Source organism: Pseudophryne corroboree, chromosome 11 (assembly GCF_028390025.1).
Source record: "Pseudophryne corroboree isolate aPseCor3 chromosome 11, aPseCor3.hap2, whole genome shotgun sequence".
NCBI lineage: Eukaryota > Metazoa > Chordata > Amphibia > Anura > Myobatrachidae > Pseudophryne > Pseudophryne corroboree.
The window spans coordinates 54,956,558-54,967,889 of record NC_086454.1 but is presented as its reverse complement, the minus strand read 5'-3'; the positions used below and the strand labels follow the sequence as shown (position 1 = coordinate 54,967,889).

The window sequence follows — 11,332 nt, the reverse complement described above, 5'->3', positions numbered from 1 at the left end:
ATAGAATCAGTTTTGTACTTTCTAAGCACACATTCTTCCGCCTCATGGTAAGGCTCCTGTCTCTTCTTCCTGGGAGCTACTCTCTGGTCCATTGCATTGATTGAGGATTCAGATCCACACACACAGCAAACTTAGTAGAAGAAGCTGCTACCACTGGGCATGTGCAGCAGCTTGGCTCTATCATTCGCGGGGTCAGCACTTAATTGAATACAGTTGATTAATTAAATACAGTTGTTGACAACAAAAAAATCGAAGGCAAAATCAACCTGATTTTACCTTTTAAGTATTTTTAACTTTAAACTATACTGGTTCATGGAAATTTCAACCTATTGCCTGTATATATAATATATAATGAGCACTTCCACACAAGTCTTATTCAAGCAATTGTTATTTTATGGTTATTTTATGCTTCATGGGTTGCTAAACACACTGTGTTCCTCTTGGTTTAGTTCCATTTAACAATCCAAAATTACTTTGAATAAATTGAAAATAATATACAGACAGAGCCATCTTTATCTTGGCCTTAAATAGGATTTATTGAGCCAGGGCAATCAGACTTAATCCCCTGCTGTAATGACTTAATCCCCTGCTGTATTGTTCTCTCTTATTGTATTGCAGCTGAGAACAATACATGAAAGGGTTATGCTAATAAACCTTGGTAGGCGCAACATAGAAGCCAAGATAATCGTGGCTCCATCTGTAAATTGGAATCAGCACATCTCTAAGCAGAAACCATACATAACATATAAATAATACTTTGTTTGAAAAGAAAATTGAACATGTGCAACTCATTTCTCATCTGGACATGTTTAAAATTACAAATAAAAGCAAAGTGAATTTATAAGAATTATTGCATGCTTCAGATATAGGGGTCATTCCAAGTTGTTCGCTCGTTGCTGATTTTCGCAACGGAGCGATTAAGGCAAAAATGCGCATGGGCATGGTATGCAGTGCGCATGCGGTAAATATTTTAGCACAAAACTTAGTAGATTTACTCATGTCCGAACGAAGAATTTTCATCGTTGAAGTGATCGGAGTGTGATTGACAGGAAGTGGGTGTTTCTGGGCAGAAACTGGCCGTTTTCTGTGAGTGTGCGGAAAAACACGGGAGTGTCTGGAGAAACGGGGGAGTGGCTGGTCGAACGCAGGGCGTGTTTGTGACGTCAAACCAGGAACTAAACGGACTGAGCTGATCGCACTCTGTGAGTAGGTCTGGAGCTACTCAGAAACTGCTACGATTTTTCTATTCGCAATTCTGCTAATCTTTCGTACGCTATTCTGCTATGCTAAAATACACTCCCAGAGGGCGGCGGCCTAGCGTGTGCAATGTTGCTAAAATCTGCTAGCGAGTGAACAACTCGGAATGATCCCCATAGTACCAATGTTTAGCTCAAATAAATACAGATGTTTAGATGACTTAAGAAGACATTTTGCCAAATGGCCACTAGATGTCAGTATTTATAATGTTTGCAGAAAAAGAAAGGCAAGCCATCTTTAACAAAATTATTTTTTATATATTTGGTATATACAGTAAATTATCATAAGGAGTTTAACATTGCAGGATTTGCTCTGTGCGGTTTCCATGTGTTTGCATGTGTATATTTATAGCTATATATATATATATATATATATATATATATATAAATATATATATTCACATATATGTATATGCACATATATATATATAATATATATCTATATATACAGTGGCGTATCTTTAATGGGTGCAGTGTGTGCGGTGTACACGGGCCCCTGGGTCCAGAGGGGGTCCACACTGCACCCATTTCTCCTATACTTACCTTTCTGCTGTCCATCGATACATAAATAGTAGTAGATCCAGCACTCCCCTGCTGCTGTTGCGATCAGTGCCCTCCAATTTCCTCACAAGTACAGGAGGAAAGCAACATATGTATGTCATTTTATATATACTGTATGTATATATATATATATATATATATACATACATACAGGGCTGCCATCAGAAATTGTGGGGCCCGGGACTGATTAAATAGGCAGGGCCCCCACCGTCTGGGATTGGGAGGAGCCGTGGATAATGTGGGTGGAGCTACATCAGTGCCAGGGCAGTGGATGACAGGCATAGAGTGATGGGGAGAGAGATACGATGATGAACGGAGGGTAAAAGGCAGAAGCAGAGGTTGACAGGTTGCTATCACCTTTCTTTCTACTTTATGACAACATCTACTTAATGTATTACCATTACATTATGTCCCTGCTCACTGCACAACCCATCTGTACCTGTATGAAAGCTCTACACACATACCATCTACACACAAATTTACACATGCATGCCATCTGCACACACACACACACACACATACACACACGCGCACACACACACACACATACTTGTTTTTGTGACCTCATCGGGACCCATGTATGGAACATCCCTCATGGGGACACCATTTCCCTTACCCCTGGAAGGGCCCAGCCTGTAGCCTGTGCAAGGGGACAGAGGGTGCGGGCATGCGTGGCCTGGGAGGGGACCATGGGGACATAATATATGGATCAATTTATGTGTGACACCCTCCCCCCAGGTGGCCAACGGGTGCAATGGCACCCACATTTTATTATGTATTGATTTATTTATTCATTTATTTATTTATTTATTTGTGTATGGATGCATGTGTTTGTTTACTTATTTATTATTTATTTAGTTCATGTTCTTTCTCTTTATCGCAGTTATTCTGTTCTTTATGTAGAATTTAATTGAAAGCCAGTTCCGAGCCTTCAGTGCTTGGGTTTCAGCCCGTAGGCACGCATCACAATCCTTCTTGCCCGGAACCTTGCAGGAGTGGATGAACCGCATCATGTGTCTTTCAACGGCTCTGACTTCCGCTGGGGTCCATGGTTTTCTCTTAGCACCTCTGCTGTCACCTTTGTGGGAGAGGAAAGGTCAGTCACCCTGCAAGGCCATCACCAGCCAAGGCCACCCCCCCACACCCCCCCCCCCCCCTCACCAGCATGGAAGGTTGCACCCACCTTTAGGAATGGCTCCCTCCACTGCCACACTGTTTGCTTCTTTCTCGGTGTGCACCACTGTCACCTCACTGGCTTGCCTCTCTGGCTCATCCCCAGAGTCATCACTTGCCACCTGGATTGGTTCTGGAAATAGAGAAAGACAGTAAACCCCGTCACACCAGCCCACTTACAGTGTCAGTCCCTGGAGACACTTGTCCAGTGATACTTACCATCTGGATCAATGGAGATCTCCTCCAGACTGCGGCCCCTGAACTCAGCCATTCTCCCTTGCTCCAGGGCCACAAAGAGCTTGCTTAACTTGGCCAGCTGCAGGGTACCTTCTGGAAGACGATAATACTGTCTATGCACCCGTATGTCATGTCCGAGGAAATCGGCTAGCTGGTCCATCTCGGTGTCGCTTAGGTTGAGGACCCTGGAAAGGGTGGCTACATGCTTCCGGAGGCGGGTGGAGGACAGTGCTTCGGGATGCTTGGCCCCACACTCCCGGGCATAGAGACGAATGCAGTCGGATCCCCTGAAGTGTGATAAGGCGGCTGGCCTGGCAAACATGTAGAAATTTTCAGGGGTGACACCACACTCTGCCCTCTTCTCGGTCAGGATCTCCATGGCTTTCTGCATGCATGGGGATAACAGGACGGGAACCTTCCTGCCTCTTTTACCAGGTATCTCAATACGGGTGAAGTGGTGACAGAGAGCCTTCTCCATCTCCGAGAGGGCCTGGGCCACGTCACCCTGCAGGTCAGCTGTGTGCCGTGATTCAAATGAGGATAGCCGCATCTTGGACACCTCACCTTCCCTCCTGCGGTTGAAGAGGATCAACTGTGTGAGGGTGACCTTGGCCAGCATTGACCACTGCTTTGGAGAAGGGTGGGCAGATAACCCATCCAAGTACTCCCGCTGCCGGTCAAGGAGGTACAGGTTCAATCGCTTCACGTCGTCAGTGAAGGGTAGGAGGAGTGGGGCATTCCATTTTATCTCTCATAGGGTCTTCAGGGCAGCAGTTGAGATGAGCTCACTCCACCTCGCCTCGTACAGTTTCCTGAAGCTCCGTGCGCTCTCCACTGTCAGGGCACTGCCCTCCATCAGCGCCTGGCACTCAACCATGGCAGAAATCTTTTGCAAGCTGTGGCCCTCCTTCAGGGCCAGCGAGGGGACCCTATATGTGTTGGTCTTGTCATCGTAGCCAGCCAGGCTCCTGACGGCATGCACCACATGGAAAAAGTTGGGTGGGCGGATGAAATCTTCCATGCTCCGCAATGGAGTGACCTTCATCGCATGCAGCAGGAGACGACCCACCTCCCGGAGCTTCTGGCGGATGTACTCGTGCTTGCCGACATCAGACCCCAGTCGGTTGTAGAGGTGCTGCCCGAACTGCATGATGCAGCTGTCCCCCTTGATCACAGGTACCACATCATCATAATTCATTTGGCTCAACAACTTCCACAGGCCGGTGCCAACACCTGGCGGAATGGGTGTGGCGTAAGTGCACAGGGACTGGACCCGAGTTCTACCAGGTTTGGGGTGGCCACCCCTTTTACGAAGAGGGCACCTCTTCACATGTCGCCACAGGTGTCGCCTGGAGAACAGACCTTGGCAGTGTGCGCAGTGCATGAAATCTTGGGGAGCTGCTGCTTTGGCCGGCTGCTTGCAAGGTAGTAGGACACCGCTGCCCTCGCGGAGAACACCGATATTATGTGCAAAGTTCCCCCGGTGGCGAATTAGGTCCAGCTGCACTGACCTTTCCCTGGAGTTCTTGTCAAAGCTCAGTGCCCTTGCTACCTCTGGCTCACTGCGGTGGACGGCTTCCACGTGCCTCGCAATTTTGGAATATGGCCTCTCACACCATAGGCAGAAGTTTTTCTTCTTGTTATATGTTCTGGAACCATCCCCTTTTTGGGTAAGAACCTGGACTGACACGCCGTGATGTGTCCGTCGGTTCAGGCCGCCGTCTGTGGAGGAAGCCTCGGCTTCTTCCAGCGCCTGTCTCCTGTGAAAAGATGTCTCTTCCGCGCTGCTGTCATTTGAACTGCTCAACTCAGATGAGTCGGGGAGATAGTCTTCATCACTGCCATCCGTTTTACTGTCTGCCCCATCCGTGTTCATTGTCTTAAGGAAACAAGCCAGGGACTTCCGGGAGTGGAAAACAGACCGAGGACTTCTGGGAGTGAGAGATATATAATGGTGAACTTCTGGGGGTGGGAGACAAACCAAGGACTTCTGGGAGTATGTGATGCTGTGTGCTTTGACCCTGCCCAGTTTAAAAAAAATAAAAATAAAGTGCAGCTGGGTTGTCCAATATCCCCATCCACTGCTGCAGCACAAGGGGTAAAAAAAAAAAAAAACACGCAAAACCAAAACGAACCCCCCCCCCCCCCTAATAAAAACCACACACAAAAATATTTTTTTTTTCAAACCACAAAAAAGGACTCCCCAAAATAAACAGTACGGAAAAATACCTTGGCCGGCAGCGGGGTTTGTCCAGTATCCCCATCCGCCACTGCAGTGCATGGGGCAAGAACAAGACCCCCCACCCCCACAAAAAATACAAAAAAAACAAAAAAAACAAAAGAAAAAGAACCCCCCCCCCCAAAAAAAGACCCCCAAATAAACAGTACTGGAAAAATACCTTGTCCGGCAGTGGGGTTTGTCCATTATCCCCATCCGCCACTGCAGTGCATGGGGCAAGAACAAGACCCCCAACCCCCACAAAAAAAACCAAAAAAAAAAACAAAAAAAAAGAAAAACAACCCCCCCCCCCCCCCAAAAAAAAAGACCCCCAAATAAACAGTACTGGAAAAATACCTTGTCCGGCAGTGGGGTTTGCAAGAACAAGACCCCCCCCCCCCCAAAAAAAAAAAAAAAAAACACACACAAAAACACCCAAAAAACAAACAGACCCCCCCCCCAAAAAAAAATAAACAGTACGGGAAAAAATACATTGGCCGGCAGCGGGGTTTGTCCAATATCCCCATCCGCTACTGCAGTGCTTGGGGCAAGAACAAGACCACCCCACAAAAAAAGCACCCCACCCAAAAAAAGACCCCCCAAAATAAAAAGTACTGGAAAAATAACTTGTCCGGCAGTGGGGTTTGTCCATTATCCCCATCTGCCACTGCAGTGCCTGGGGCAAGAACAAGACCCCCCCCAAAAAAAAAAAACACACCCAAAAACAAACAGACCCCCCCAAAAAAATAAACAAGTACAAAGCACCCCCCCTTATCCCCCTCCAAAACAAATTCCAAAACAAAAGAAAAACCACAAACAAACCCCCCCCTCCAGAAAAAAAACCAGCACGGGAAAAATAATTGTGGCGGCGTCGGTAAATGCCAAGAATCCCCATCCGCTGACGCTGCAGCGCCTGCGTAGATAAAAAAAAAAAACACAAACAAAAAAAAAAAAACCATGGGCTGGCAGCAGGTGTGTCCAGCCCATGGGAGGGGGGGGGAGAAATAAAAACCTTCCCCCAATAATCCCCCTCCCCCCCAAAAAATGGGAAAAAAATCCACAAGCTGGGGCTGTCCAGTATCTGCATTCCGCCATTGACCCGCCGGCCGGCGGGTGTTCCCCGGCTGTTCAGCCCTGGGGAAGGGGCAGCCGGCCCCCGACTATTAAGCCCGGGGAGCGGGGGCTCCGGCCGGGTATTAAGCCCAGGGAGGGACCAGCCACCGGGGCCGGGAGGACCAGGGGAGAGGCGCCTCCGCCGACCCACCCGGCCGGCGGAGGCGCTGGCCCTCGTGCCGAACCGATTGTCCCCAGCCAAGTCCCCGGGACGGGACACTGCTCGCACCGCCGGCCCCCGACTATTGAGCCCGTGGAGCGGGGGCTCCGGCCGGGTATTAAGCCCAGGGAGGGACCAGCCACCGGGGGCCGGGAGGACCAGGGGAGAGGCGCCTCCGCCGACCCACCCGGCCGGCGGAGGCGCTGGCCCGCGTGCCGAACCGATTGTCCCAGGCCAAGTCCCCGGGACGGGACACTGCTCGCGCCGCCGGCCCCCGACTATTAAGCCCGGGGAGCGGGGGCTCCGGCCGGGTATTAAGCCCAGGGAGGGACCAGCCACCGGGGGCCGGGAGGACCAGGGGAGAGGCGCCTCCGCCGACCCACCCGGCCGGCGGAGGCGCTGGCCCTCGTGCCGAACCGATTGTCCCCGGCCAAGTCCCCGGGACGGGACACTGCTCGCGCCGCCGGCCCCCGACTATTAAGCCCGGGGAGCGGGGGCTCCGGCCGGGTATTAAGCCCAGGGAGGGACCAGCCACCGGGGGCCGGGAGGACCAGGGGAGAGGCGCCTCCGCCGACCCACCCGGCCGGCGGAGGCGCTGGCCCTCGTGCCGAACCGATTGTCCCCGGCCAAGTCCCCGGGACGGGACACTGATCGCGCCGCCGGCCCCCGACTATTGAGCCCGGGGAGCGGGGGCTCCGGCCGGGTATTAAGCCCAGGGAGGGACCAGCCACCGGGGCCGGGAGGACCAGGGGAGAGGCGCCTCCGCCGACCCACCCGGCCGGCGGAGGCGCTGGCCCTCGTGCCGAACCGATTGTCCCCGGCCAAGTCCCCGGGACGGGACACTGCTCGCGCCGCCGCCCCCCGACTATTAAGCCCGGGGAGCGGGGGCTCCGGCCGGGTATTAAGCCCAGGGAGGGACCAGCCACCGGGGGCCGGGAGGACCAGGGGAGAGGCGCCTCCGCCGACCCACCCGGCCGGCGGAGGCGCTGGCCCTCGTGCCGAACCGATTGTCCCCGGCCAAGTCCCCGGGACGGGACACTGCTCGCGCTGCCGGCCCCCGACTATTAAGCCCCGGGAGCCGGGGCTCCGGCCGGGTATTAAGCCCAGGGAGGGACCAGCCACCGGGGGCCGGGAGGACCAGGGGAGAGGCGCCTCCGCCGACCCACCCGGCCGGCGGAGGCGCTGGCCCTCGTGCCGAACCGATTGTCCCCGGCCAAGTCCCCGGGACGGGACACTGCTCGCGCCGCCGGCCCCCGACTATTAAGCCTGGGGAGCGGGGGCTCCGGCCGGGTATTAAGCCCAGGGAGGGACCAGCCACCGGGGGCCGGGAGGACCAGGGGAGAGGCGCCTCCGCCGACCCACCCGGCCGGCGGAGGCGCTGGCCCTCGTGCCGAACCGATTGTCCCCGGCCAAGTCCCCGGGACGGGACACTGCTCGCGCCGCCGGCCCCCGACTATTGAGCCCGGGGAGCGGGGGCTCCGGCCGGGTATTAAGCCCAGGGAGGGACCAGCCACCGGGGCCGGGAGGACCAGGGGAGAGGCGCCTCCGTCGACCCACCCGGCCGGCGGAGGCGCTGGCCCTCGTGCCGAACCGATTGTCCCCGGCCAAGTCCCCGGGACGGGACACTGCTCGCGCCGCCGGCCCCCGACTATTAAGCCCGGGGAGCGGGGGCTCCGGCCGGGTATTAAGCCCAGGGAGGGACCAGCCACCGGGGGCCGGGAGGACCAGGGGAGAGGCGCCTCCGCCGACCCACCCGGCCGGCGGAGGCGCTGGCCCTCGTGCCGAACCGATTGTCCCCGGCCAAGTCCCCGGGACTGGACACTGCTCGCGCCGCCGGCCCCCGACTATTAAGCCCGGGGAGCGGGGGCTCCGGCCGGGTATTAAGCCCAGGGAGGGACCAGCCACCGGGGGCCGGGAGGACCAGGGGAGAGGCGCCTCCGCCGACCCACCCGGCCGGCGGAGGCGCTGGCCCTCGTGCCGAACCGATTGTCCCCGGCCAAGTCCCCGGGACGGGACACTGCTCGCGCCGCCGGCCCCCGACTATTAAGCCCGGGGAGCGGGGGCTCCGGCCGGGTATTAAGCCCAGGGAGGGACCAGCCACCGGGGGCCGGGAGGACCAGGGGAGAGGCGCCTCCGCCGACCCACCCGGCCGGCGGAGGCGCTGGCCCTCGTGCCGAACCGATTGTCCCCGGCCAAGTCCCCGGGACGGGACACTGCTCGCGCCGCCGGCCCCCGACTATTAAGCCCGGGGAGCGGGGGCTCCGGCCGGGTATTAAGCCCAGGGAGGGACCAGCCACCGGGGCCGGGAGGACCAGGGGAGAGGCGCCTCCGCCGACCCACCCGGCCGGCGGAGGCGCTGGCCCTCGTGCCGAACCGATTGTCCCCGGTCAAGTCCTCGGGACGGGACACTGCTCGCGGCCTAGGCGAGCAAGAAGCTTCGGGTGCGTGGGCACAGGACGCCCCATATGCCCACCCCCGCTGTCAGCCAAATATTGACTGATTTCGTGGCACTCGGTCATAATATCAGAGATAGTAGCTCAGGCTCCTCTAGTTTCTCAGCTTTACATGTGCAGCAAATGTCTGATCTTATAGTTACTCTCTTATAGAGAATTTCAATAGTGACAACACATCATCAGTAGGCCGACACAAACCTAACCACCAGCGCCCAATATCTCAACCTGACACCAAAGTGAGAAATGATGACAGCGGATCCCCCCCCCCACCTCCAAGGTGAAGGGGGTTACGAAAACCTTGCACAGCAATGACGTTCAACCATGGCCAATAAGTAAAGGAACCAGCAAACCTTAGAACCCTGCAGTCACCATCACCGCCCTGCAGAGCCTGTCCCACACTCCCACCGCCTAAGGGGGGACGAGGGTGAATATCACCCCACCTCCAAGATGGATTAGGAACTGACAACCTCCCGCGACAGCCCCCAGCCATACCTCTCACTCAGACTCGAGCAAGCATTGGGGAATCCAGCAGCCCTCCGCATCCTGCAGTGATGCGGGGGAAAGCTGCAGACAGGGCAGAGGAGCAGCCGGTGGAGGTGATGCCTCCGGCCGACATCACCGCCCTGCGGAGCCTGTCTTGCACCCCGCTGCCTAAGGTGGACAAGGGTGGCAGTCACCTCCCCCCCTCCTGGATGGAGGGGGGCAGACATCCTCAATCCATCCCGACCCGTGCCGCTCATCCGTCAGCAAGCATTGGGGAATCCGGCAGCCCTCCGGATCCTGCGGTGATGCGGGAGGAGGCTGCAGACAGGGCGGAGCAGCGACCGGTGGAGGTGAACCCTCCGGCCGACATCGCCGCCCTGCGGAGCCTATCCCGCACCCCGCCGCCTAAGGTGGACAAGGGTGGCTGTCACCTCCCCCCCTCCTGGATGGAGGGGGGGCAGACATCCTCAATCCATAACCCGACCCGTGCCGCTCAGTCGCCAGAAAGCATTGGGGAATCCGGCAGCCCTCCGGATCCTGCGGTGATGCGGGAGGAGGCTGCAGACAGGGCGGAGCAGCGACCGGTGGAGGTGACCCCTCCGGCCGACATCACCGCCCTGCGGAGCCTGTCCCGCACCCCACCGCCTAAGGTGGACGAGGGTGGCTTTCACCTCCCCCCCTCCTGGATGGAGGGGGGCAGACATCCTCAATCCATCCCGACCCGTGCCACTCATCCGTCAGCAAGCATTGGGGAATCCGGCAGCCCTCCGGATCCTGCGGTGATGCGGGAGGAGGCTGCAGACAGGACGGAGCAGCGACCGGTGGAGGTGAACCCTCCGGCCGACATTGCCGCCCTGCGGAGCCTATCCCGCACCCCGCCGCCTAAGGTGGACAAGGGTGGCTGTCACCTCCCCCCCTCCTGGATGGAGGGGGGGCAGACATCCTCAATCCATCCCCGACCCGTGCCGCTCAGCCGCCAGCAAGCATTGGGGAATCCGGCAGCCCTCCGGATCCTGCGGTGATGCGGGGGGAGGCTGCAGACAGGGCGGAGCAGCGACCGGTGGAGGTGACCCCTCCGGCCGACATCACCGCCCTGCGGAGCCTGTCCCGCACCCCGCCGCCTAAGGTGGACAAGGGTGGCTGTCACCTCCCCCCCTCCTGGATGGAGGGGGGGCAGACATCCTCAATCCATCCCCGACCCGTGCCGCTCAGCCGCCAGCAAGCATTGGGGAATCCGGCAGCCCTCCGGATCCTGCGGTGATGCAGGGGGAGGCTGCAGACAGGGCGGAGCAGCGACCGGTGGAGGTGACCCCTCCGGCCGACATCACCGCCCTGCGGAGCCTGTCCCGCACCCCGCCGCCTAAGGTGGACGGGGGTGGCTGTCACCTCCCCCCCTCCTGGATGGAGGGGGGGCAGACATCCTCAATCCATCCCCGACCCGTGCCGCTCAGCCGCCAGCAAGCATTGGGGAATCCGGCAGCCCTCCGGATCCTGCGGTGATGCAGGGGGAGGCTGCAGACAGGGCGGAGCAGCGACCGGTGGAGGTGACCCCTCCGGCCGACATCACAGCCCTGCGGAGCCTGTCCCGCACCCCGCCGCCTAAGGTGGACGAGAGTGGTTATCACCCCCCCCCTCCATAATGGAGGGGGACCTGAAAACCTCCCGCGACAGCCCCCAG

The 11,332-nt window shown here is 57.1% G+C and overlaps 1 protein-coding gene across 1 annotated transcript; it reads right to left on the bottom strand.

The window, feature by feature from the left end:
• Positions 1–2,361: 2,361 nt before the first annotated feature.
• On the bottom strand, positions 2,362–3,970 carry LOC134969914 (uncharacterized). Its single transcript, XM_063946087.1, has 2 exons — positions 3,001–3,970; positions 2,362–2,895 (listed from the first exon to the last, which is right to left on the bottom strand). Exon 1 carries the CDS (start codon positions 3,844–3,846, stop codon positions 3,175–3,177), a length of 672 nt encoding a protein of 223 aa, XP_063802157.1. The 5' UTR covers positions 3,847–3,970; the 3' UTR covers positions 2,362–2,895; positions 3,001–3,174.
• Positions 3,971–11,332: the final 7,362 nt, after the last annotated feature.